Raw genomic sequence first — 27,644 nt, forward strand, 5'->3', positions numbered from 1 at the left:
AATCTCTGGGTCTGACTGTCCACCCACAGCCAGCCCTGCAGTGTCACTGGGATGTTGTTCTTCACTGGAAGGCTTTACAGTAATGAATGCTTATTTTCCTGTTTAGCAGCAAAGGTCTGACTCAGGCAACAGTGGTATTTATCCTCTTTTTCATGTGTTTTTTGTGGCACTACATGAAATGGGTTATTCATGTCCTGACTCGCTAGGAGGGCATTTGTTTGAGTGAGAAAGCATCTTTCTGTGTCCACTGAAAATGTTAACAGAAATCACAGTATTATGGGTCTTTCTACCTCCCTGCACCTGGAGAAACCTCCTCTCCCTCCTGCTGCTGCTCCTCTAGGTGCTTATGCACCTCATTATCCTCTCCTTTCCCCGTGAAAATGCTGAGGGCTTGTGAAGTTGATGGTTTGAAGTACCTTACCATGTCGACAGGCTCCTTAATGTCTTCTTAGGGAGGCTCAGCTCCAGGTCTTACGCCCTAGTGTCTGTCTGTACCCTGACTCAAGGTATAGAAGGGAAACCAACCCGTTTGTTCCTATTTTGAGTGAGGCCTTAAGGGCTGGAAAAGGTTCACCTTGCTAAGCCTGTCCTTGTTGGGTTCTTAATGCAGCAACCCCACCAGCTACTTTAAAAAATAAATAAATAAAAAATGAATTTATCTGGATGTTTGTCCCATGATCTGTACCCAGAACAAGTCGTACAGTGATGGCACAGGCAACCTTTGCATGCTGCAAGCTTTCATTTGGCTTCTCCACCAATAGCCCATGGGTCCATGCCAGCTGTAGGCAATAGGTACTTTTCATAAGATAACAACTCTGAGTTTGCGGAAAGCCTGAAGCAACAGCACTGGGGTGTGAACAGTCTTCATCAACCACCTGGAAATATCAACTCTAAAGCATGATGATGTTTTACATTCCCCCACAACACTCTTTTCGTAGACTAAAGATGCAGAGACAAATAGAAGGGAAGTAGGATGGGATGAAAGACAGCATATAGCAGTTCTAAAAAAAATGGAGAGAAAAATAAGAAAGCAAAGAAACAAGGAAGAAACAAAGAAATAGAGGAGAGGAACCAAGAAGCAAACCTAATGTTTAAGAAGGGAGTGAATGGATGGGCAAAGAATGACTTCACTCAAAACAATTGATTGCATCTAACAGCCACCTTCCCACATATCAAAACACACTTCTCCCAGTCAACATTATTTGCAACTCTGCTATGAGTTGAAGGGAGAAGTCTTCATATTTATTGTCACCTAAATACCTCCATTAGAAATCCAGCTGCAGGATGAGCTGGCCAGCTCCTCCAGGCTGGTGTGGGCAGCCAGCTTCTGCCAAACCCAATTGCCAAATCCTGCCACCCTTCCCCTTACTGGTGGCAGTGGTTGAAGTCCTCCCCTCCCCTACTCAGTTAGCAATTTCTACAGGCTTTCCAGGAACTTAATTATCTTGGAGACGTCAGCTGCACACATAGAAGTTGGTTGAAAAAAGCCACAATTTAGAAAGGGTTACGGAAGAGCTTGACATCCAGTGCGCCAACATCACTGCCTTAAGAAACCAAGCTGAAAATGTGGAGGTAAACCAGCACAAACCCAAAAAACAGCTGATTTACTAATTACAATAAAAATAAAACTCGGTCGTTAAAAAAGCAGTTAAAGCTGCAAATGAACGACTGCTTCAACAGTTATCTGTAACAGCATTTACAAGGCCTGAGTTCTCAAAACCCATGAAAATAAATAGCTCAGGATATCATAAATTTTATACTGCTCCCATAGCAAACCTGCACACAGTATACCAGAAAATGCATATTTCATTACCCTTCAACAGCCTTAGCTTCCATGCAGACTGCAGGCATTCTTCTCGGAGTAATTTTATAATACGCACACAACTCAAAGCCTCTTTGTAAAAGAAACATAAAAATGATGCATGCGCATAGTAAAGACTCATATTTATCAGTCTCAAATGTAAGTTCACATACACGCTTAATGTTACCATAAATCAGCTGCTCGCTATCTTAAACCTTATATGCAACCTTATTATCGAGAAAACCTATGTATGAACACTAGAACAAGTAATCCAACCATCACTTGAAGAAACACTTGTTAAAAATATTTCCTATCTGAATTAATTACTCAAAGGATACATCATGAAGGCAAAACAAAACCAAAACCAACCAATTAAGAATATGCAAGGCACTTCTGGCTCAAGGAGGTGGTATTAGGTGGAGGAAGAAATTATTTCATATTTAATTAAAGAAGTGCCCTTAGCTAATTGCTCTCCTCAGGTGGGTGTTTGAGACTTTGAGGATCCTCCACAAAGTCTGGACAAAAGAAAAAAAAACCCTGTCAAAAGCAGTTCTGATGATGTTTCAACCAGAACAATAACTCCCTTTGTTTCTGTTGAAAATCAGGATTTCTTATAAAAACAAGCAAACAAACAAAAACAATAAAACCAACACACATGAAAAAGCATCATATGCTGCTTCTTCACAGGGTGAAGAGGAGGCAGGAGCAGCAGCTTGCTCACCTGTGCCCCCAGGGATCCACCTCCTGCTTCTCACACTGGATAAGAAGGACTCTAGCCATGGTGAGAAGAACCATGCCTCCCTTCCCAGCCCCAGGCAAAGGCTAATGCGATTCTGGAGCTTACTGAGAGGGAAGAACAGCTCCCCACATTCCCAACCACAGCTTCTTGCTAATATTCTGCGACTGTGTGGCTAACATCTCATTAGTATTGAAATTGGTTCATACATAGTTCACTTGCAATTTAGGCTCCAATAAGCTTCCTATTTAGACCCTGCAATGCTATGAATTTATGCCCAGCTGAAATCTGTTACAATGCTATGGCACAGACATGCAATTTCACAGAGAGATAAGATATAGATCTGCTGTACTCTGGTGATTCTCTTTCAGAAGTGTACCTTGTCAGGCCATAATTTGATATTCTTTTACCATTTCTATAGGGCGGAAAAAGCCCTTTAATTTAAAAAAAGGGGAAAAAAAAATCACATTTTCACCCTTTTGTTCAGTAATGACACAAATAGTAAAATGTTCAGATTACATCAGGGAATGGAAAAGCCCCATGGAGAAAAGACACTGACAAAAGCTCCATTTTCAGGTAAAATTGCATGAAGCTTGGGGCACTGCATACTCTCAGAGATTTTTATATTTTTCCCCCTCTGCCTTTCGTCCCTATGCATCCCTCTGAATGTTAATAGATTTTACAACAGGACATTTAAAAGGACTGCAGAGCAATAGGGTTTTATCCGCTCTAATGTCTTCCAGAAATCTCAAAGTAATTTACAACTGTGAATAATATACGGGTAGTTTGGTGAGAGCAGGGGCCAGCAAATCGGATGCTGACTTCAGCTGCAGCTCACATCCTGCTATAAAATCAGTTTTAATCAGGATGCTTTTGGTAATATATATATGTATGTGTGTTTTCTTTTTCCTAAAGCTGCTTGATAGTTTTCACTCCTGCCTTGATAACCATCAGAGAAAAAAGGAAGGGGGTAATCCAAAGGAAGATGTCCTTACCAGGACTACACCCAAGGAAAGCACAGACTATGATTTAAGAAGTGCCAAGCCAGATGGGAAGGCGACCTCTGAGGACAGACTCTGCACATCTACAGTGCCTTCAAAGCCAGAAACAGGCTGTACGGAAGGTGTGTGACTCTTCACTGGAGTCAAGAGACAACCAGTGCCTGGTTATAAAGTGGGAGGGTTGTTTCAAAACAGCACTTGCAGGAAATAGCCTCCATGGCCATGGATTGGTAGGGCATGGCGGATGAGTATTTAGCAGTGGCCCTATGCCCCACACCACTGTAGCCAGCCTTCAGCACCAAAATTCCCATGCTCAAACCCCTTATGTTTTGAGAGGCGAGGGGGCATTGCAAACAGGGGGTGAATGTACAGCCAGAGTAATTTAGAGCTTGAGATAAAAGACAGGAGAACAAAACACTGCATTGGGTGTGAAGAGATGAATATCGCTTTGTTTTCATCTGTCTTGGCAGGGTGTGGGGACCGCTTGCTTGCAGTAATGAAATTTGCTGTATAGGGCTCTTTTTCCATTTGCATTTGGCCATAAGGCAAACTACCTTATTTCACTTCAGAGCTGCATCTGTTCAAGGAGTTTCCTTCTACCATCTGATGGCCAGGGGAACACTAGGCAGAGGAATGTGGTCCAGCTCATGGAGGCAAAGTAACTGGGAGCTCCTTGATGTCTTTCCAAGGCCATTGTGCAGGTTTGGCTTTGGACTGCAGAGAATTTTGGTTCTGGCTTGTCAGGAGGCTTCTCAACCCTCATGTCAGACTGAATTAGCCAGGATCATCCTGAGATGAGGGATCTGGTCAGGGAGCAACAGCCTCTTGACTGTTGTTTGCCCCAGCTACTTTACATGCACAAACCCTCCTGAACCTCTTCACCTTATTCCATCACAGGGTATAGCTCTAATTGGGCTTAATGAGACCAAGAGGTTATTAGCCTGTCCCACCTGGAGAGAGGAGCATGCCAGGTTATCCAAGCAGTATCTGCCTGCAAGGCCTCATTGCACCTGAGATATTGCAGTGTGGGGACCTCTGTGTTATAAGCAGCTTCTTTTTCTTCTCCATCTAGAGCTTGTGATTTAGACCTTATCAATGCTGCTAAACTTTTTAATGTATATCAATTGGATAAAGTTCACAAACAAAGCAGGAATCGATTGGTGGAATAATAAAGTATTGATCACGTTGACGCTAACCAATGAACCTTCAAATCAATAATGAACACAGAACATTCCTGTAGCGCGTTCAGTTACTGTTCACTCAGTGGCATGCTCCGTGGGATGGCAGGTGGGAAAGGAAAACCAATTTATAGCTCCACATGTCTTGAAGAGTACTGCAGCAGGCACTGCCCAATGAATATGTTTCTCTAGGCACCAGACACTTTCCAGGCCGGCTCTCCATTTCTGTCATCACCCTCTTAGCCTTCTCCAAGCTTGTTTCTGGCTGGAGTTTCTCTCTGAAATGACGACAGGGAGAAATACTCTGTTGCAGTTGCAAGTTCAATGTATGAGTATTTGCCTTCCTCCACCAGGAATCCCTCAGCTGATACATTTGAGGACTGCTTGTATGGTTTCGTGGCGGGATCACTTGAAGGGTTTGTTATCCTAGACTGAAAACTTGGCCTTTTGCTTAAAGGTTCCCTGCTTAAAGCAGAAAGTTTGTTTTGGAGTTTCCAAGAGAAGGGGGGCATCACTATTTTTGTCGTCATAGTTATTGTACCTGTATTGATAGGCACAATTGTGTATAAGCTGGATTCGGAGAGGTTTAAGATAGGAATGAGAAAAAGGTTTCTAACCATGAAGCTCCAAAGGCTTTATCTGCGCTTTTCTGAAGAGAGAAATTTCTTACTTTTGGTGTGGGTTCAGTGCAGCAAGATCCTGCTGTTGCCGGGGTGCACTATGGCTCACCAGAAGCCAGCTGTGCTCAGGAAGTGCAGGGGGACCCTATACCATGCAATCTCCTGCTGTGCCACAGTCCACATCACCCAGTCAGCACAGCGAGGCCAGGCTCTGCTCACAGCCAACCCCCAAGGTACATGAAACTGCAGTTTCCACCACAGCTTGATGCTGGAGATTTTACACCTTATGTTCCCTGCAATCTCTGACACCCCAGTGCACGAGTGGCAGAGAGGAGGTGTACCCCAGCTGATGTCTCATCCACTGCTGTGGAGCTCTCCAGAGAAGCAAGGGCATATTTCTCTGTGCCCTCTATTGCTCTGTATGAAAACCATAAGTAATTTTGTTTCCATGCCTCAAAGAAGAAAGCTGACCCCCCCCCCCCCAGCCTGGTCCAGACATGGCTGTGATAGCAAATTGTTCTTTTTAGAAGAGAATTTACTGTTTCCAAAGGTTTAAGAGAGCAGGAGGTAGCTCATTCGGTTATTCACTTGGACTCAGAGCTGTTAGACACAGATCTTAATGGATAGTATTGATTGAAAGAAACAAAGCAGCAGTTTTCTTTCTTTCTATCAAGGGATTTCTAGCCTAAGATGAGAAGAGTTTGCTGGCTTACACTCTTAACAACAAAATACCATATTACAAGGTCCCCAGAAGTCTCACAGGATAGCACAGCAGTGAGAGAAAGAAATGTGCAAGGTGTTAATGGAATAACAAATTAATAGAGAATAGGATTAGTGAGGGACACAGACTGGTACCAGATCTCTGGTGTTGAGCTTTAATACATTCCTGGCATGTCGTCCTTGCTGAGAGATGAACACAATGGGAGCCCCACTGATTCCTGGTGCCACTGGGATCCCCAATGGCAGCTGGGACAGCAATGGCATTGTGAGCAGCCAAAATACAATTTTAGGGGAAATCAGCACCTGCAGTACCTGGAAAACCAGTGTAATGCTGTCCTGTAGCATCTGAGAACTGTGGAGAAGCAGCAGGCTTGGAAACAGTTTTAAAATCATTACTTGAATCTCTGCTGTCCCATGCAATTTTCCCATCCATCTGCCAGTCATTTTGAAAGGTCAAGAGCAAGGACATGCAAGTTCAGAGGCCTAAGACTCACTGCTACATCTAATTCCGGTCTGCTGTCATCCACAGGTGGATGGCCATGGCCACAAAGGTTTCCTGACCAGATCATCCCCACTGGGCAACTGCCTGGGCACTCCAGGTTTGGCCATCAGCCATCACAGAGGTGACAACTGAACCTAAAACCATCGTCATTGCCACCTTCCTCACTAAAAGGCTTCGAGTCCCATCTCCAGCTTCAGTATCCTGGACTTGAAAGAGGCTAGAACAGAGCAACCGTACCCTTTTTCATTGTCCCTGAGGGTGCCAATCCCATACTGCCTGGGAAAGCATAGGCTTCCTGTTTTATTCAATTCCAGATTTCCAACCACTTCAACTAGCACTGGGTATACAAATTCCCTAGGCAGCTTTTCACACCTCAGTCGTCTACTCCAGCCACCTTGGGTGTCATTGAAAGTTCTCCTGATTCTCATAAAACATTGATCTTGGGCCTGTTAAATCAGTGAGAGACCCCAATATTACACCGTCCACAAGCTGTTTAATCCCTACCAACATGAAGGCAAAACCAAAAGGACTTTCATGCCTACTCTGCTTTTGACAGTGAGAAGAGGGATGGGTCACAGGATGAGGCCTTTTGTTGCCTTTGTCAATGATGCTGATATTGGATGGGCCATGAAATTCACAGAATTTTTTGAGGGATAACTGTCCCCCATTCCCCTTGTCAGTGGTGCTCAAAGTACAATGCTCTGCAATACTTCATCCAGTGCTGTAACACCTCCTTGACAATATTCTGTCTCTCCATCATGACTTTGTTGAGTCACTTATTATCTCTGCTTTCCTGTTTTTTTAAGGGCCCCCTGTCTTTCCTAGATCATATTAACAAGACAGCTATGGAGAGCTGTGGCCCTAGGGGTCTTCATTAGTTCCGCCCAGATTTATGTTCCCTGCCAGTTTAATACAGTGTTTTGGGCATGGTTGCAAAATGATGGAGTCACAGTGAATTTCCAGAGGTCAAGACCTTGATCCTTTTATTTATAGTTAAATGAGAGTGGAGCTCTATGACTGTTCAGTCACTGCAGGGCCCCAGATAGGAAAATGCTGACAAGGGGAGGGACATTCGCACAACCACATTCAGAATCTAAAGTACTTTGGGTTTAAGGAGATGCCGTAGGATGGAGCTCCAAAGGATTTACAAAGCCAGTGTGTGGTCCTGCAGGAGAATACATAGAAGGTGGAGACCAAATACGCAAACTCAAATTGCTCAACAGTGTGAGATTGGTGTGGTCTTTTTGGTGGATTCCCTTAGAAACTGAGATCCTGAAACAGTTTTACCTCCATCCTGCTTTCCAGGTGAACACGCAGGGTAACACTCACTCCCTATTGGTTATATTCAGTCTTTGCAGAAGACAGCTGAGCTGGAGACCTGAACATGGTCTCCCACCTAGCTGACCTACACCTTCAAGCACTGAGTTGCAAAGCAGGCTGCAATGATAACTTTCCCTTCTTACTGCTTCATTTCCCAGTACAGGCAGTATTGCAGAGCTCATTTCATCACCATCCTCACACCGACTCTCAAGGGCACACTTCATGCCTCCCATTCCCTTCCCTGGTACAGCTGCCTCTGTGAGGCAGTTTTGGCATCATCCTTTTATTTTTCAGATGTTCTCACTGCTGCTGACAGCAAACTTGCTTTTGATTAGCAATGGAAATGCTACCACCTTCAGGACTCCCCCATAGCTTTCCTCTCCTGTCAGAGCCATGGGAGCTCATACTCCACAAGCACTCTCAACAGCAGGCCTCCTGATGAGCCCAATGGGTGATGAACAGGTGACCACAAAAAAGTAATTCATGTCCTGTCCCCCTGCCCCAATCAAACACTCAGCTGGGAATAACAATCATAGCTACATTCAAATGAATATATCTTGATTGACACCACTGGGTCCGCACTAATTTGGAGCAGCTGGGGCCAGGCTTCTGCAAGACTACTATAAAAAGACATTCTGCCTACCAGTCCTTCCTCTCTTGCAGCTCTAACCCATAATTTAGTAAGAGATAGATGACCTAAAGAAATTCCTCTGTAGCTGTAAAAGGAGAGGGAGAAAGAAACAATTTTATTGCATAAGCTACCACTGGCAAAGAAGTGATTGCACTGGTACTAAAATCAGGGAGGAAATCTAGAAAGTAAGAAGAATAATGCATGGATTTCAACATTCAGGAGGCATAATGGCTAATGATTGAATTAAGGGTTACAGCTGACTGCTAATGCCCACGTTTCTCTGAAAGAGCATCCTTTGGCAAGTTCAATATTTAAGACATACACACACACACAAACACCACCCCCCCCCCCCCAAAGACTTATTAGAACTGACAGAATTGTTCCAGGTTGGAGGAATAATGAGCTCCTACAAGGTTTTTTTTTTCACAGAATTAAATAAAATCATGAGTCCTACCCTTGGCTAAATCTGTGGCAGCGCAGGTGAAACTCAGCATCAGTTGTTTCCCTTTAGGTGTCTTCAGAAGCCTCTTGTTTGCTTGATCTTCTCTGTTTTACTTTAGATTGAAACATCTTTAGTACACAAAAAAGGCCTGAATGGGGTGTATTCAGCTCGGCCCAGGCAGAGCAACCCAATGCTGCCTTAATTGGTGAATTCATAAAGATTTAATGTACCTTTCATACCTTCCCATGAGAGGAAGGAGCTGGAGTGATCAGACATGATGTGCAGGGAGAAAAAGTAGCCCAAAGCATTTCTTTGGCCCTCTCCAGTTTCTTGTTTAATACTAATGAGAGCAGTTTATGCTTATGTAAGTTAGATACATGCCAAAGAAATTTGAATCAAGGTGTTAATATTTAACGCAAACACATTCCCTGCTGTTACGCAAGGTTTAAAAAGGTGATGAAGACTTATTAGGATTAAGGGCTCATTTCAGCTGAATTGATCAGATGGCATTTGGGTGTAATTTAAGCTAAAAATACAGGGAAGGGATAAGCATATTTTATTTCCATATAAAATTGTCTCCTCCTCTCCCTCTTTCTCTGCCATGTGCACATGCGTACACGTTTGTACTTACCCTGAGCAACATTGTCTGTTTTGGGGTTGTCAGGGGAGGGGGGGGGTGTGTGTACACTGGGAAAGGTTATTTGGACTGGATCTGCAGCAAAGACAGCAATGCTTTGTTTCTCATCTGATGTATTTAAACATATTCCAGTCCCATGTCACCTGCACCTTTTCAGTCTCAAGACATGAATGCTGATTGTCCAGAGCCACGTTGCTTGAGCCACAGAGACTGATTTAGCTTCTACCATCATCGCTGTTTCACAGTTGCGATCACTGATATTTCTTGAAGTGGGTACTGCAATGTGTCCTGACGGTGAAAACTAGAGCTGAAAGAGAAGAGGAGAGGGATGCTCTTTGGTAGAACAACATTGCCATCTCATGGTGCAGGTGCCTCCCTACAAAGTCCGCAGTGACCCATTCACAGCATTCAAGGTCGTGTGATCCAAGTGCACCTGAGTCAGAAAATCCACTTGAGCTGCAGAAAATCCAGGTGAATAGACAAAGATCACCAGTCTGCTCCCAAGCTTAGAGATGGAGGGCCTTTACCAGGATGAGTCTCAAGACAGGGGTTTTGGACACTCACCAGCAACTTCTCACCCGTCCCATTTCCTCCCTGACAATCCTGCTGCTGTCTCTGCGCCAGCCCCTGCTCTCTCCACTTCAGAACTCTTCTGTTAATTCTAATTTTCTCAAGCTTCACTAATAATTTCCCATGTGGCACCATATCAAATGCTTTATTGAACTCTAGATAGATTAGATCTACCAAATTTCCCTTGTCTGGAAAACCAATTATCTTATCAAAGGAAGATGTCAGCACAGTCTGGCACAAATTGCCTTTGGTAAACCTATGTTGCACTTTATCTCATTTTTCTCAATGCCTTTAATTAATGTTTCCTTCAGAATTTTTCCTAGAATCTTGTGTATAACTATAACCAGGTTAACACATCCATAGCTGGCTAGCTCGTGCTTTTCGTTTTCCTTATCTTCCCTTACTTTCTTTACAATCCACTTGCTTGTATGGGTTCAAGCAGTGTCATTTGACCCACAAAACTCATTAGAAATCTCTGCTCTCTCCTCTGCACACCATGGACCCCTTTTCCCCAAATGGGATGGAGATTTCTCCAACCCCTCAGGCTTCATCTTGGTTCCCTACAGGATCCTGCTTTCCTGCTTTCACCACAGATATGTCTGCCTTCATTCCCCACCTCTTATTCCAGGTAAATATCTGCCTTTATTCCCCAGTCTGCAACACCTTTGCCATCAAAAAAATAATTAGCTGATTAATTTAGAGGGAATGCTTTGATTACCCTTTAGCCTGGTCCTGCTTTTGCTGGCTAGATGTCCTTCTTTCTGCTTCCATTTATATATTTCACTAAGGAAACTTTCAATTATTTTCTTTTTCCCTTACATGTGCCTGGTCATGCTCGGCCTTCCCCTCTCTTTGAAGGCATACCTTTCTTGTGTCCTGACATTTATGTCCATCCATGTCATCTATCTATCCATTCTCTCTAATCTGGAGATCATAGAATCATGGAACAGTTTGGGTTGTAACGCACCTTTAAATTTCATGTTGTCCATCCCCCTGCAATGAGCAGGGCATCCTCAACTAGATCTAGTTGCTCAGAGCCCAGACCAGCCTCACCTTGAAGGTTTCCAGGGATGGGTCATCTACCACCTCTCTGTGCAACCTATGACAGTGTTTCACCACCCTCATCATAAACAAAAATAATTTCCTTCTATCTAGTCTGAATCTACCCTTTTTCAGTTCTTTAAACCATTACCCCTTGTTCTATCGCTTTGGGCCCTATTAAAAACTCTGTTGTCATCTTTCTTATAAGCACTCCAAGATCTGGAGCTTATCTCAGTCCCTCATATGAACAAACTCTTGAACAGTGGAAGCAGAAGGCAAGAAGGGATGGCTGCAAGTTGCCCATGCACAATAGATCTCCATGGCTCAGAGACACCTCTGCAACTCCAAGTAATTGCAAAAATGATTTTTACCCTTGGGATAGAAAAGGTCCTCCTCTAAACATGACAGTGCAGGGCGTTGCTCATGGGAAGGTCTCATACCACCTCTGATGTCGGTGGTCAGCAGAGCTAATGAGGGCAAGTTCTCCATGAATTCTAGCCACCAAAATGTAGCATGGAAGCAACTCATTCCTCTGCTCTGTTCCAACAGACTAAGGGTCTCAACTTGCAAGATTATTCCATACAAATGCAGGGGAAAATCCTGAATTCTGGATAGGAATATGCTGAGATTATTATAGTGTGGCAGCAGAGCAATTTGTCATCACACAGCAGCCTTAAGTTTAAATTTTGCCTAGCATTTGTAATCCAGCTATCAATGGGTATTTGTTCACATAGGCTGGGGAGCTGAAGATGCCCACAGTGATCCTCTTTACTATTGTGCATGCCTAAAAAAAAACCTGGAAAGGCTGCATTTTCCTTTCCAGAAGTCTGCTAGTTTTGTTTTGGCAGATGCTCAACCAAATGTTGTGTTTTGGCACAGTGGGATCTCATCTTTTTTGAATCCATCCTGTTGGCCTCATGTCAAAATCTGCTGGCAACTAGATTTGGCCTCTTTGAAAGTCTCATATTTTTCTAATTTTCTATATTACAATGCCATGGCAGCTCTTTGGATGGGGGCACAATATTGGTCACATGAAAAGGGAAGTCAGGATGGAGCCTGACAGAGGTCGTGAGGGAACTTGCTGATCACAATGGGACAAAAATAACTAGAACGAAGATGGACTCATTACTTCTACAATAAACCATTCTGTGTGGCAGGGAAGACCAGACCATGCTAGTATAGTCACTGAAGTGCCTCCCAGGCAACTCTGTGGCCCCTTCTGCCTTCTTTCCACACTCTCCAGACTGTCAGCTAGCTGGAAGAAATCTATCTATCACAGCCCATCCACTCTATCCACTAGTTGCCTCGATTTAGCTTGCAAGTGCATAATTTATGGTCAGTTGATTTGTCTCCCCTGCTCTTTGTCAATACACAGCATTCTATGGACAAGTTTGTGAGAATAAATGCTGCAGTACTGAAGGTGCCCACAAACAGGGAAAGCCCCACCTCCAAAGTACACGAGCCAAAGAGGCACACATGGGCCATGGGAATAAATGGGCTCAGAGGTGTCGATAAGGGGTTTGGAGCAAACAGTCTTGTCGTCCCCCTTTGCAATCTTTGGATCAGGAAGTCATTCTGCTGAGATTTGTTTTGTTTTCCTTCCTCTGTACATAGGATAAAGCAAGCAGAAAGTGTGAAGCTGTTATTAGAGGCAGAGCTCCAAGAAATCAAGACAAATCTCACAGAAGTGTGAGTCATGTGCCCCAAACTAAATTTACCTTAAAAAAACTGGCAGTGTTATACACAACCTTATAATGACTTTATTTCTGTTATGATTGTTGCTGTTGTTCTGGTTAATACCTTTCTCACTTAAAAAAACCCTAACACAACTCTGTAGCAATCCCTACAGAAATATTATTTGCTTGTATTATTCTTCAGGTGGCTCCAGTGCTGGAGGCAGTAAGTAGTTACAATCACTCAGTACATGTCAGAGAAATTCATTCCAATAATAATAACAATAACATTTATTATTTTTGAAATATGAATCTGATGAATTCATGAATATAGAAAGCTCTTCTTGCTGGCTGTCCACCAAATGGTAATAAAATCAAGCAGGATTTTCTGATAGACTTTTCTTGTAGATTTCTAATGCACTTACTCCAGACATGCATCTATCACTGCTCAGCCATCAGCTCCTGGCCCTGCATTGTGTTTGGATCAACTTTCCCTCAATGACAGCAGTGGGATCAGGCATGCCTGCTCACCCTGTGATGCAGGCAGCATTTTCCTTCTCGTATTGTTCAGGATATGGCATCAGCTGTTCTGCCTACCATTGAATAGAGCATGGGGAAGGCAGGGATCAACATGGAGCAGATCAACCTGCTCAGGGCACTGTGGTAACAGAGCATTTACAAATGTTTGTTGTGTTATAAAACCACCTATTTTTAGAGGTAAAGCAACCACTTCTCTGGAGTTTTACCATTCTACAGCATTTCTCTTTTTTTTGGATCTGGGATCTCTGTGGGGTCCAGCAAAACCAGGCTTGCAGCAGTGGGTAGGACCTGACCTGCTCACACTTGAACAGCCTGCAAATTGCTGATGGGCTCTGCTTGGTGGGGGTTTTTGCCTGCAGGATTGACACAGCCTGAATCTCAGTGGCTGAAATATAATCTGTAGCATGTATACTGGTAGTTTACACTGGCTCTGGCCAGAGGAAACAGAGCTGTTTCTAACAGGAGGAGATTTTTAGAAAGTGTTTTTGCCAAGTGAGGCCCCCAAAGGCTAATGGTGTTTGCACACTGATATACCAGCACAAAAGGCCTTCGTGATGTAAATGCAGATTTAGAAGCACCCCCAACCAAACCATCTCCTTCTACCAACATCATGTCTTCAGTTAACAACCCCTCTTAAAAAAAAACGAAGGTTGACCAATGCATAAACCTGTTAAAATTAGTTAGTTCCCCAAAGTCCTGATATTACCATTTATAAAGTAATATCACAAAGGCTGACAAATTAAAGCAGAGGAAGGCTACAATAATGCCCACGTGTTTGCAGGGAGTGATGATGTCACAAGCTGGGAAGTTACAAAAGGCTTAACAAAGTAAAATGAAGCATATGAAAGTAAACTCTTCTCATAGTGCAGATAAGGTGGCCTCCTTTTTAGTCGTTATGCTTGCTTTATCTCTAAAGCTGTATGGTCGTTGCAAGTGTTGGAAATATAAGTACAGAAACCTGCCATGGTTTAAACCCAGAACAGAGGAGGTGAAGGGGGTCTAGTTGCTATCTTTCCCTATTTAAAAGTTTATAGGAAAGGCTGAAGAGATTATAGGGAAGTGCACAGCAAAACTGTGAAAGGATATGGTGAAAAGTAGGGCTGTGCCCAGGGCACCAGTCACAGCTTCTCAGTGACAGGCACGTGAGTTTTATTGCTGTAACTTCCGGAGATGGTGTTTAGATGGGCTGAAACTTCCTAGAAAGAGGTCTTTGGAGCTACTTCATCAAACAACAGCATCAGCTGCCTCATTTGGAAGAAGTGTCTGTGTTTTAGAAGGGAGATACGGTAAGTGTGAGAGGGTGATAAGCCCTGAGGAATTTATTTAACCCCTGTGCTTGGCAGTGGTCACAGGAGTAGACCTGAGCAGACCTTTGGTAAGGTTTAAAAAATGAGATACTGTTTAACATTATTCAATAACCTGTTATGGGGGATGTTGAGAGTATGTCCAGAAATATTATAATGTGTTATGCTTCTAGGGGAATGACAGTGCCTGCAAGGAATGCTTGCCTTCAGACCCTGGCTTCTCTTCTGAATGGGTGAGAAATCATCCTTTTGAATGTTACTGGAGCCAAATCCAGACCAGCAGCTGGCTGGATTCATGGAAAGCAGTGCTCAGCCATTGCTGGAAGCATCCTTGAGCAGCCACATCAATGCACCTCCATTTTTTGAGATCTCCAGAGCAGAACAAAGGATATTTATCCTTTTGTGGTGCAAATTCTCAAGTTCGGGAATAAAATGAACCTCATCTCTGAGTGAAGCAAGGGTGATTTTGTAGGATTAATGTCTCTAAGATTATTCAGGATAAAGAGAAATCTAGACCGGGTCTAAGCAGGCAGACCAGGGGTCAAAGCTAGTACAACACCTCCCTTATGACCATGATGAGTTTCCCGTGGTACTCAAGGTACAGATTCTGCCTGCAGACTCGTATTTATTTGGGCTCCCCATTCAGCGAAGCAGAAAACAAGCTCCTGTAGAGGGCAATGCAGAGCATCACCGGGATTTTGGCTACTCCCTGTACTTCACTTTTTTTCTGATGCGGGTGAGAAGCACGCAGCGGTCTCAAGTCCAAGTAATGTGCCTGTCCCATCCACCAGCTCAGCCCCCAGCTCCATGCACAACAAGCTCACTGGTAAGTGTGAACATACCTGTTGTCTCACTGCTGCCTTTCCAGCAGACTTTCAGGAACTCAAACTTGCATGCTGAGTTGGCAGCGCACAGGCAAGACCGTGGCAGTGGCATCTGGCCCATCACACCATGGAGCAGAAGAAGGGGGCAGAGTCCAGGTGAGAAGCTGGCAGCTCATGGCAGCTAGTTGAGGGGCTGAGAAGGTAGAAAGAGGTTTTGCCTCAGTTCGTCTGACATATTAAGATACAGGTTGAGTCCAGCCCTCAAAGCATGTTTCTGAGGCACAGATGCTCATGTAGGAGATTAGAACCCAGCCAAATCCTGGACTTTGCCTGTAGAAGTGCAGAGGTAGAAAGAAGAATCTCCTAAGATAAGTAAACACATTTGTACCTCAAAGTGCTTTCCCAAATGCTCCCACCTAACAGCCAGGCTTGTGGGCAGCCTGTATTCATGTTCACTTTCTGCTGCACCTTAAGCCTGTAATTTTGGCTCGTAGTTTCATCATCTCTGCTATATGCCGGTGATACAGGCTGCTCCAGGTTATAACTTTAAACCATCCCTTCTGTAGAAGTAGGTTGCATAGGAAACTCTCATCCTAACTCCAGGGCAAAGGTCTCAGTAACACATCAAGGCAATGGAGGGAGCTGGTGCAGGAGGGGGATGCTTTCATGTTGTGCAAGAAAAAATGGGGGCTGAAACTGTTAATAATAGCTGCTGTCTGCTCCCGTACCTGCCCCTATATTAAAGCACTCTCTAGGCTCAGCAGACACTATGCACGTGAACTGGAAAGGCATGGATGGATGGATGGACAGATAGATGAATTTGTTCATTCCTGAAGGAGTTCCCTGCTTTGGAATTGGACACTGGCCATACTATTTCCTTGCAGGTCAGACTGCTAATGATGGACCTGAGCAAGTGTTTGCCAAAGGAGAGGGTTATTCACAGGGAGGTGTGTCAGGGCATGGGGGCTTCTCACCTACGTCACTGCCCAAGGAATTTCTATGGAATAGGAGCCCTCCTGGCATTTTCACCCAGGATGCTATCTAATGATTAAGCCCTCATTATCTCGATGGCTTTCCTTGGTACTGTTTGCTCTGCCTGGTTGCGGCAACGCTGCCCTTGCATCCTCTGCCAGCTATCCGCAGCAGGAAACACGTACACGGGAGCACAAACAAAGCCAGGGGCAGGCCCCCTGCACCCTGTGGTGGGGCGAGGTGGGGTGCCCCCGAGGTGGCCAGGAGCAAACGGGCACACCCTGCCGTTTTCAGCAGCTAGCTTTGAGAGCAGGCACACTGGTTTTTTGCTGCCCTCACAAGCTGCAGAGGGGATGAGCTGAGTCCTTTTTTTGGTGGCTTATAAGCACTAAGTGGTTGCTGTTGATGGAGAGAAGTGGTTTTCTGTGGCCACTGAGTGGTTTTGCCATGCTTGCATGTGCGCAACAGGCAGGGCTGAAGGCACACGTTGGCTGAATAATTTCCAGCCCTGCTGGTAATCTACATACAGAGCCTTGCCAAAAATCAGGAGGAGAAGAGAAAAAGAGCAGGTGGGGAGCTGCAAAGAGCCTGATGGTTGTGGGTAACTGGAAGCCAGAGGTTGCATCCTAGCAGGATACTCCAGTCTCCTTGCATGGGCTGAGTGGTGCTGTTTCAGCACAGGTCAGGGTTTCAGGAAGCATCATAGATCCACAGAATGGATTGGGTTGGAAGGAACCTTAAAGCTCATCCAGTTCCAACCTCCTGTCACAGGCAGGGACTCCTTCCACTAGACAAGGTTCTCCAATACCTATCCAACCTGGCCTTGAACACTGCCAGGACAGATGCACTGGGGAGATGTCTCCGGCACTACAGCTCCACCTCTCTCTTACAAATTCTGCTGTCCCAGCACAGGATGGCCACTGAAATTCATACCCCTTATACTCCAGGGCCAGGAAAGCTTTGGGGTATCCAACCAATTTGAAGTGGATCATCCCAGTTCTAAGGACACCTGATGATGTTCCTGCACCCCTCAAGGCATCCTCCTGGGTACAGGCTGTGGGGACAAGCAGAAGCTCTGACAGATCAGCAAACCTCCCTGCCTGCCTGATCTCTAATGGGAAGCTGGTCAGGCAGCCAGTTCAGGATATGTCATGTTATTTGGAATGTATAAGAGACCCTGTCATTGCCTTTGGAAGTATTCAGAACATCAATGCCATTCAAACAAAGCTCTTTTTTGCTATAGGGCAAAGAGCAGTAAAGTAGCCTCCATAAGCATGGTTTCCATACAAAGAGAGAAGACTTAATACACTGCAAACCACCCTGAAAAGATGCAAAGGGAACCCACTTTGCTCAGTCCCACCCATCTCTCATGAGTGGTGGGGCTCACGTTTTGCTGCCCAAAGCACCTTGCACTGCCTGTTCCTCTGTTCCTTGCACCTTCGAAAGCACAACCCTAGCTCCTTGCTCAGCCTTATCTCAGTACACCAAGAATGCAAACACCAGAGCTGGTGGAGAACAAGCCATGAGGCTGCTCCAAGCCCCAGCAGGGCAGAAGATTGTGGAGAGGTAGTGCAGAAGATTGTGGAGAGGCAGTGCAGCTCCTCTGGCACAGGCAAAGGGCTTACCAGCGGCTGTGGATACCTTCCAGTGTGGTTCAGCTTGGCTTTACTTCCCAATATACTACACACTGCCAGCTTTTTGCAGCCAAGAGGTGAGTTTTGCTTTATCTCTAAGCATGTCAGGTTGTAGAATCAGAAAACAGGTGAGAAGCTGTGCAGTAAGAAGCCGCTTCATTTGCATGCATTGCTGGAGGTTGGAACGGCTGTTTAATTACAGTCTGCAATGAATGCGATATATTCTTCGACAGGTTTTCCATTTGAAAGAGGTTTCCAAATGTGCCTGGTGTTAAATCTGTAAGGAAGTTGGCTTTGAAGTGCACAGACGTGCGCTAACTCGATTCTAGCTGTAATTTACTCAAGTAGATTCTATAGAGACATGGAAATAAGCCCAGGTAGATTCAAGGGATGCTGTGTGTGTTACAAACATGGACTGCCTTGGAGTTATTCCCTTCCAGAAGAAAGAAGGACAATCACCCAGCTGGATGGGTGCAGACCCAAACACAAAACCCGCTGGTTCTCAAAGGAAAGATGCAGTGTTTGGAATAAACAGGAGGATGAGAGTCTCTCTTTTGAATCTTGAGGGATGCTCAAGCTGCTGCTTCAGGGACCCCAGCGTTTGTAGGGTCAGGCTGTGATATGGACGGGGTGTGCAGGGCTGCCAGCACTCTGGCACATTGATTTTCTCCCTTTGGTGGCATTTACTGAAAAACACCCAGTCCTATCTTCCTGCTGCACTTGTCTCATGAACACCTCAGACAAATCATCACATGGCAGTAACAGTACTATAGTGCACTGGCATTCGTAGTAATCTCTCTTGTAGTCTCCCACCCGTTTTCATCCTGCACTTGAAATACTGAAATTGCCCTGAGAAAAGAAATATCTTTACAAGATGGGCCATCAAGCCAGCATGCCGTCTGCTGCATCCAGAAAAGCAACCCACTCAGCAGGGTAATCTATTCAATGGCTGGGATTTATTTTTAACATTTGGTTCTGCAGTCCTTTTAACTTGAGCGGGGAAGTGAACATTTTGATAACAGCAGCCTCCAGGTCAAATGTGATGAGAATTCATAACCCGCCACATAGGGGTTTTGGAAAACCAACCAAGCAAAACAATTTCCCAGAATGAGACGATGAAGATTCGTGTTTCTCTTCACAATGTCATACACAGAGCTGGGATGTGTTGGAGTGTCAACTCATTCTCTCCCCACAATTTGCAAATAAAATGCCTCCTGGACTATTTTAAATTTGAATGACTATTGCTAGCACAGCTTTGCTAGGGTGCTCATAAAGACATCGGGTCTTTAGGCCATCAAAGGAGAAGTATTAATCCAGTAATAGGAATGTCCTGATGGTCTTATTTCTAATCAAAGCAAAGTCTGGGTTTTCTGCTTCAAGCAAACATTGCCAAGAGAGTGGCATCAAGATATTTAAAATTGCAAGGAAAAGAAGGAGGGAGCACCAGTCCCTGGAATACAATGGAGCAACAGCACAGAACAGCAGCAGGTTTAGGTCAGAGCTGAAAACAAGCAAGCTTGAAAATTGGCAAAGCTGAGATTGGCAAGAGAGCTATGAGGGGGCAACTTTTTCTTTCTGTTTTATCTTCAAATAGCTGGAGTAAGTGAGAAACATGTGTCTGGGAAAGAGGCAGGATGGGACTGTAGAAGGAAATGTTGTTCTAGCAATGTAGTTGTTTTTAATCTCACTCCTGCTGGATTCAGCAGCAACTATTCACACTGCACCTGAGCATCACTGGGGCTGGTTTATCTTCAGGCTTAGGAACAAGTCGTTCCCCAGCTGCTTGTATTTGCTCTCCATTCCCTGCCTTCCGTTAAAATTTGATATCTACAAAGAGGCCCTGGGCACAAGGTGCTGCCTCTCACAGCAGGGGCTCCTCTGCAGAGTGCTGGGGCTGACAGAAAGTGGGAAAACCATGTGAAAAGTAATAATAATTAAAAAGCAGCATTCCCTTCTCTGCATGCTGCTTTGACCGGCATGACGTACCCAAAGCCACATTGGTACCTGTGGCTACAGCACTGTCACCCACTTCACCCAGGGTGTAATGAGAAACTTTGTGCAGTGGCAATGGAAAATAACAGAATCTGCTATGCGGCATGGAAAGCTGTACTGATGGGAATAGTCATTGCTTTAATATTTAATTTGATGAGATCTAGCACTGAGAAATGGATCAGGAGCTGCCACAGCTTCAAGTGCATGCTTAGCGCTTGCAGGGGAATTTCCACAGGGTTTGCAGTGCTGTGGACTTATCTGTATTCTGCCTGGGTGACATGATAATGTATCTCATTAATTACCCGAGCACACAGAACTGTTTCCTTCCATTCCCTTTCATTAAGTAGGTTTTAAAGACTTCCAGGTGTTGCTTGGACATTGGGTTGTCATTCCAAGTATCTAGTCTCTGCTGGAGCCCAGCATATGATCTCTGCAAAACCAATGAGGGCTACTCAGATGCAAGCGGGTGGCATTTCAGAAGGGAATTTCCTTGCTTCATAAACCTGTCAGACAGTGCAATGCTTAAGTTCCAGCCTCTCACCAGCAGGAACTCCTCAGTGTTGTACAGGCTCACCAGGCATTCCTGGCAAGACGAGGAACGAAGAGCTAGGCCAGGCTGATGTAGGTATGAGACAGGTCTCACCTAAAACCTCTCCCTTCTTTGTCCTTTCAGGTGGGTCCCATTGGTACCAAACTGTGTCTGGGACTGAGACTTAGCTTGCAGCATAGCCAGTTTTCCCCTGTGCATCAGTCTTCTGCCTTCAGAAATCCATTTGCATGTTCAAGACAGTTTGGGTGTCTTCACCAAGGAGCTGGGCTTTAAGGCAGCCTGATTGCCAGTGTGCTGGCAAAGAAACAAGTTGGAAATGTGGATTTGTCAGAACCATAATCCAGGTAGGTCCTAGTTCCTTGCTTGTACAAAACCATCCACTTTCCATCCTGTCGTGGTTTAAACCCAGTCAGGTAACTCGTTCACTCACTCCCCCACTTCTTTCCCTCCCCCTACTACCAGAGGGACAAAGAGGAGAATCGAAAAGAATGCAACTCCCACGGGTTGAGATAAGAACAGTTTAGTAACTAAGGTATAACACAAATCACTACTGCTACCATCAATAATAATAATGATAAAGAAAATAACAAGGGAAGAGAATACAACACCTTACCACCAGCCAACCAATAACTCACCCCCCAAGCCCAACCAAGCACTGACCCATACCTCCTCCAACCCTGCAGTCCCCCAGCCCTTCCGGCTAACTCCCAGTTACATCCTGGGCATGACATGCTGTGGTATGGAATACCTCTTTGGCTAGTTTGGGTCAGGTGTCCTGTCTCTGCTTCCTCCCAGCTTCCCCTCCTCCCTGGCAGAGCATGAGGCTCACAAAGTCCTTGGCCAAACCAAAACATCATTGTTATCAGCTCTGTTCTCAGGCCGAAAGTCAAAACACTGCACTGCACCAGCTACCAGGAAGGAGAAACATGACTGCTACTGCTGAACCCAGGACACATCCTTATACCTACCTGTCTCTGGTCCTTCTCCATCACCCACCCCAGCAGGGCCCAAGTCCCTAGTGGCCTTTTGGGTTCAATTGTGAGCAGAAGGGCCAGACTAGGAAAGAGACTTGGTGCCTACATGCCAGTGTTTTAGCTTTGGCTGACAGATCCCGAACTGTAATCATGACTTTACCCTCACTGGCACTCACAGCCCCCTTGGCCACTTTATTCCACTGGCACATTTTGTTCCTCAGATACCCTGGACTTCTCCTGCTTGTGGACAAGCGCGGGCTGGCATGATGATGAAGTGCTTGGGAACAGTTTGCTATATCAGCCAGCCCCAGGGATGGGCCCAGGGATCCTTGCTTGGCATTGGGCAAGGTGATCCTTCTCACCTTGTTCTCCCTGCTCTCTCCCTTTGTTCTTCCCTCTCTGCCAATCTAACGAAAGCATATATGTGCCATGAGACATAGCTGCAAGTCCCTTCCCCAAGAGTTCTCCTGATTCCTTCTGTCTGGCTGGGGGTGAGGAGGTGGGACCCCAGCACTTTGCCCCAAGGGAAGAGCCCTCTCCACCATGAGACATCTCACCAGGCTTGTCCTGGGGAAAAGGCATGACTTTCACCGAACTGCCTTTGTGATATGCTGTCCAAAGACATGTCTTATATTTCCCAGCCCTGTTAGCTAATAACACTGGCATATATTTTTGCTGTTCCTTGTCTCTCCTTAGCATTCACGTCCAATGCATGACCCTAAAGGCCCAGGGAAAGCAAGAATGTTGAAGAAAATACAGATATGCCTCTGCTTCTTCTTTGTCTCGGGCATTTTGTACGAGATCTCCCTGCTGTCCAGCTGCTTTTTCTCCTACATGCCTGTGCCCAAGCACTTCTTCACACCTGAGCAGGTCTTGAACCTTGGCAAAAGCATCATTTTCCTGGAGACGACAGAGCGCCTGGAGCCCCCCCCACTGGTGTCCTGCTCAGTGGAGTCTGCTGCCAGGACTTACCGGGACCGGCCCGTCATCCTCTTCATGAAGGGACTTACAAATGACACAGCATTGGACTTGAACTCCAGCTATGCAGCCTTCTCGCTTTTGTCTTCTATGAAGAATGTCTTCATTTTTCCTCTCCAGATGGAAACTGTCTTCCGGGAGACCCCTCTGCTCCAGTGGTACAATCAGGTGAGCTCTATAATGAAGGGGAAATAGAAAACATTTACAAATGGGGGAGAGGAAGGGGGAAGGTCTGAAGTAGGCTTCAAATGAATGATAAAAACCAGAACTGGCTTTGTGAAATTAGTCACTTTTATGTTTTGCTTTGGAATAGATACACTCTGGCTGTGTTTTGCAGTGTATTCATTGATTTGTTTATTGAACACATTATCAGCATTTCCCCTCCGCCCTATCTGGAGAATCAGATATTTTGGCAAACGAAACACTGGTAAAAATAGACTGCATACGTGTTTTGATAAAACAGCGCTTAATAATCTGCTTCAACTGAAGCTGGTTAAACAAAATGAGCTGCCTACACACTGACAGAGCCCACAGTAGGTAAGACAAGGAAGAGATTTCAGGTTTTGTACTCGCAATATGCAAAACCAAGGTGGGATCTTGCACCCTGGAAAGAAGTTCCTGGGAAACTGCTTGCAAGTAGCTTTTGTCAAGTTAGTTTGGCTCAATCTATGTGCAGGGCAGGCACATTTCCTCCAAACTCTTCCTTCTCCTGAAAAAAAAATAACTCCAAATACCAACAGTGCAAATGAAAACCCTCCAGCCTGTTTCAAAGAGCTGGGAGTGATGAGGGAGTGTGTTAAGTGGGTTGTGTCCCACTGAAATAGCAGGCAATGAATAATGGTATCATTGATTTAACCTTGTAGGTCCCACAAAACCCATGTGAAAAGTTCCTGCATTCATTTATATTAACAAAACATTGTTCTGCACTGCCCCCTTACCTTATACCAATACAATTCAATAGCTGGAGGAAGAGAAGGCAGCGAGTGACATTTGCAGAAGTGCAGGTGCAGTTTTATGGTGACATTTGCAGCCCAGTGGATGGATGTGGTCTGTTCTCGCCAGTGCCAACATTGTCTTACCTTTCTAACTCTGCAGGTAGTCCCAGAGCTGGAGAAGAACTGGGTCCATGTCAGCTCTGATGCCAGCCGGCTGGCACTCATTTGGAAGTATGGAGGCATCTACATGGACACAGATGTCATCTCTATCAGGCCCATCCCTGAGGAAAGCTTCCTAGCGGCACAGAAGTCACAGTTCTCCAGCAATGGGATCTTTGGCTTCCCTGCCCACCACAAATTTATTTGGGACTGCATGGAGAACTTTGTTCTCAAGTACAACGGGAACATCTGGGGTAACCAGGGGCCCTTTTTAATGACACGGATGCTCAAGGCCATTTGCAATCTCACGGATTTCAAAGGCACTGAGGACCACAGCTGCCAGAACATCTCCTTCCTCAATCCCCAGCGTTTCTACCCGATACCATACCCAGCTTGGGGCCGGTACTATGAGGTGTGGGACAAAAGCCCCAATTTCAGCCACTCCTACGCTCTGCACTTGTGGAACTTCATGAACCACAACCGGAAAGCTGTGATTGCAGGCAGCAACACTTTGGCTGAGAAACTGTATAAAGCCTATTGCCCCACCACATACGAGGACCTGATACAAAATGCAGAGCTGGAAAATTTCACATTCTATGAGGACACTGACATGGTGTAAGGAGGAAGGGGGACGATCCTTCAAAGTGCTCCCCACCCTGGTGCCAAAACACAGTCACCACTGGTGTCAGCAGCTGGCTTTGTAGGAGAAAGACATTTTCCTAACCACCATCAGTACTCCCTTGGGATACTAAGATGCATGGGCAGAATGGTGGTGGATATCCATCAGGCATAGCCTCCAGTGACACTAGTGACAATTTTGCCTCAATTCTTTCTCCTTACAGGTGCTCATGAACCAAACCTTCCTGAATCAAATGGATTTACAGGCCTTAGTAGTGAGCTTTTCTAAGGGAAAAGTTCCTAAAGAGATGCACAGCCTCCTGGGAAGAATTCCATCTCTGCACCTCCCACCGATATTGGCTACCTTCCTATGTCAGAAAAGCTGCAAAGACAACAGGCTTTGGACTGGGCTGAAGCCTCTGAGGCAAGTGTAATGCAAATGTAATAGCAGAGGATGGATGACAGCAATTGCTAATGAAGAGAAGCCCAAATCCCTGTCTTTTCATTAACCTGTGTTTTTTCTCACACACTTTTCACCCTACGTTTTTGAGAGGGACCGTACTAGTGCAAGTGAAAATAAAATGCTTAATAGACCACCACTTCTCTGGGTTTACTTTCCCCTGCATGCCCCTGGAAAATGACTCCAATTCTAGCAATGTCTGTGCTCCTGCAGTTTTATTTGGGTTCCTTACAGTCGGGGGCTGCACTGCCCCATCCTCTGACATCAGTTCAAGCTGTAAAGAGTCACATGTCTCCCTGGAAGGGAGGTGCTGAGGCACCAAGGAAGGATAGGGATGGCTGTTCAGGGCTCCCAAACCCCTCTGAAATAAATGGAGTTCAACTACCCTGGAAATGAGGTGCAGCAGCTCTTGGACTCTTGTTCAGCTGTGCAACCCCCCCCCCCCCCCCCCCTTAACCCAACAGGCCACCTCCTGCTGGAGGGTAATGCATCCCGCTGCATTTACTTTTTTTCCCAGGGTAATTCCAGATCCACCCAGTCCCCTATAAAGAAGGCCAGCTTGCAAATCTCTCCTGAGCTTGCCTGAACAGCTGTTTTTAGCTCGGAAACAGAAAGGCGGAGGTGGATCGGTCGCCCGTCATGGAATGTTTGCCATCTGCACAATGCTATCTTCTGTAAACACTGCAGCTAATGAGCATGCTGCAATCAGCAGCCTATATTCTGCATCTAGAAATGGCAGCAGGATTAATTGGGAGAAGAAAGCCCTCTGCACACAAGGGCATATGCACTTTGCTGTTCCCTTTCCTAGGGTGAAGCTCTCACGGCTCAGCATGGGGACATCAATTTCACACCCTGGTGCCGTCCACACTGGTTTAGCGTGTCGCCCCCCCCCCGCCTCATCCCATTAGAGGGGTGTTTGCCTGCTTGTGGCATCAGGAGCTGCTTTTCCTCTGACTTCCCTGGGCTGAGGGGATTCAGGGGAGGGGTTTAAGTTTTCAGCCCATAAAGTCATATAATAATAGAATTGTTTAGCTTGGGAAAGACCTGTAAGATCATTTGATACCAACCATTAACCCAGCACTGCCAGGTCCACCATAAAACCACGTCCTTAACTGCCACATCTACACGTTTCAGTGACTTCACGAAGTTCTTCCTGTTTCGGCTTCAGCCAGCCCCCAGCTGCTCCCAGCCCTTCTCACGGCACACAGCCATAGCTCCGGTCCGGTCCTCACCCCCCTTCTTCAGTTTAGCAGCAAGTGAGTATTGGCCTTTTTCTGCCCCGTGGCTCGACTCTCCATGCACCCCACTCTGGGCACTGGCTGTGTCAGTTGAAGGGAGGGACAGGGCTGGGGACTGGACAAAGACCTGACCCACTGGAGCTCCCTTTGCAGATGAGCTCAGGCGAGAAATATTTCGGAGGCTGCTGCGTTACATAGCGGCTCCTCTCAGATGAGGTCCGAGCCCTTCCCACTTCTCCCTCCTTCCTGCGTGCACAGCCAGGAATTCTAACAAAGCACAGCTTATGGCAGCAAGCACAGCCAACCTCCCCAAAGGTCTTGCATGGGAGGGTTTCTCCTGCACCCACCCTGTATGAGCCCCAGGAGCTTACCTTTTAGCAAGAAGAGAAGCTGAAAAAGAGAGAGGTGATGGCAGGTTTTGGGAAGGGTCTGGAGGAGGTGGGGAAGCTGCTGAAGCAGCTTGTGAGTCTCAGTCCCCTGAGAACTCTCTCCTTTGTGGTAAGGTGCCTCCCAAAGTCTTGCAGGCTCCCAGGTCAGCAGAGAGATGCCGGCACCTGGGGCCTTTAGACTTTGCAGATTAAAAAAGAAGCCCTTAAAGAGCTCAGGAAGGTGAGGAAAGCCCCAGGGTGGGAGTGGGGAAGGGCAGAAGAGAAGGGAATGAGAAGAAATTTCTTTGACAAAGGCTGAGGTTTGCAGAGAAGAGGACCGCCCAGCAGCTGTGAGCTGAGACAGAAAACTCACCATCTTCCAGCCTGGAATGAAATGAAAGCCCTCATGTTTTCTGAGACCCAGCTCTTCCAGCACTATGGCACAGCTGGCTTTTGCACATTGGAGTGGAAACAGTGCAGGTGACCACCTTCAGCTCTAAGCTCTGGTGGGTGGTACAAGCTGTTCCCTCTGTAATGGACCTGCACCCCTCAAGGCTGGTATCTTTATCACCCAGTGAGCAAAATCTCAGTCCTAGTGAAGGAACACTTTGAACATTTCCCTTGTGGGTGATTAAGACAGCTTTTGCCAGCCTCTCCATTGCACCAACGGACATTGCATTACATTACAGCATGGAAGTCAAAATACCTTTTACTACTTTACACCAGCAGAGTACTGTCCCAGGCAAAGATTGAAGAGGAAAAACAAAGTCTCCAGAGCTGGCTTCCCAGATTCCCTAATGCAGTGGCTTTACCCTCCAATCAACCTCCTGCTGAAGCCATAGCTATGCTGTCTGAGACCTCATATAGCATTTTGTAGGAAAAGGCACCTGAAGGAGGAGTTGGGGCAATCACAACAATACTATGATTGAAGGCATTGAGTAATTGTGATTGCTGTGATTGATTGGCATTGAGGGCTGGGTGAAACACAGCTGGCTTTGGTGCCTGGAGATCTAGTTAATATTAACAAAGTTGGTCAACACAGCCCTGGGGGATGCAGTATATCCTTAGGGGAGTTTTAATTAATGGTGCCTGCAAAACCCTCCTTTATAGGAGTAGTTAATTCATGTAACAAAACCTTCCGTGCAGGGAACATGCACCACGACCCAACAGGTCTATGTAACATGCAGCTATGAGTCAGGGCTGAATTTAAACCTGGATATACACAC

General features: G+C 45.7%; 1 protein-coding gene and 1 long non-coding RNA gene across 3 annotated transcripts; one reads left to right on the forward strand and one right to left on the reverse strand.

Annotated features, from left to right (window-relative positions):
* The first annotated feature begins 18,148 nt into the window (after window positions 1–18,148).
* Window positions 18,149–24,914, forward strand: A4GNT (alpha-1,4-N-acetylglucosaminyltransferase). Its single transcript, XM_057429133.1, has 4 exons — window positions 18,149–18,223; window positions 20,812–21,032; window positions 22,359–22,808; window positions 23,736–24,914. Exons 2-4 carry the CDS (start codon window positions 20,916–20,918, stop codon window positions 24,351–24,353), a joined length of 1,185 nt encoding a protein of 394 aa, XP_057285116.1. The 5' UTR covers window positions 18,149–18,223; window positions 20,812–20,915; the 3' UTR covers window positions 24,354–24,914.
* LOC130609807 (uncharacterized) lies at window positions 18,857–26,591 on the reverse strand. 2 transcript variants are annotated; one of them, XR_008974875.1, is made up of 3 exons: window positions 26,422–26,591; window positions 22,635–22,815; window positions 18,857–20,721 (listed from the first exon to the last, which is right to left on the reverse strand). It is a non-coding gene; the product is annotated as an uncharacterized LOC130609807 (long non-coding RNA). The 2 variants fall into 2 exon arrangements; XR_008974874.1 differs by lacking the exon at window positions 18,857–20,721 and adding an exon at window positions 20,866–20,982.
* Between the last annotated feature and the right edge of the window lie 1,053 nt (window positions 26,592–27,644).

Source organism: Pezoporus wallicus, unplaced genomic scaffold, assembly GCF_028554395.1.
Source record: "Pezoporus wallicus isolate ANWC-B61680 ecotype Strahan unplaced genomic scaffold, APGP_CSIRO_Pwel_v1 contig_593, whole genome shotgun sequence".
Classification (NCBI taxonomy): Eukaryota; Metazoa; Chordata; class Aves; order Psittaciformes; family Psittacidae; genus Pezoporus; species Pezoporus wallicus.

What these genes read in the sequence shown, in the direction of transcription:
- A4GNT (XM_057429133.1), top strand. Translation starts at nt 20,916, where the DNA reads ATGTTCAAGACAGTTTGGGTGTCTTCACCAAGGAGCTGGGCTTTAAGG. An exon ending in TTGTCAGAACCATAATCCAG is followed by an intron (nt 21,033 to 22,358) that starts GTAGGTCCTAGT and finishes GTCTCTCCTTAG; the next exon opens with CATTCACGTCCAATGCATGA. An exon ending in TGCTCCAGTGGTACAATCAG is followed by an intron (nt 22,809 to 23,735) that starts GTGAGCTCTATA and finishes CTAACTCTGCAG; the next exon opens with GTAGTCCCAGAGCTGGAGAA.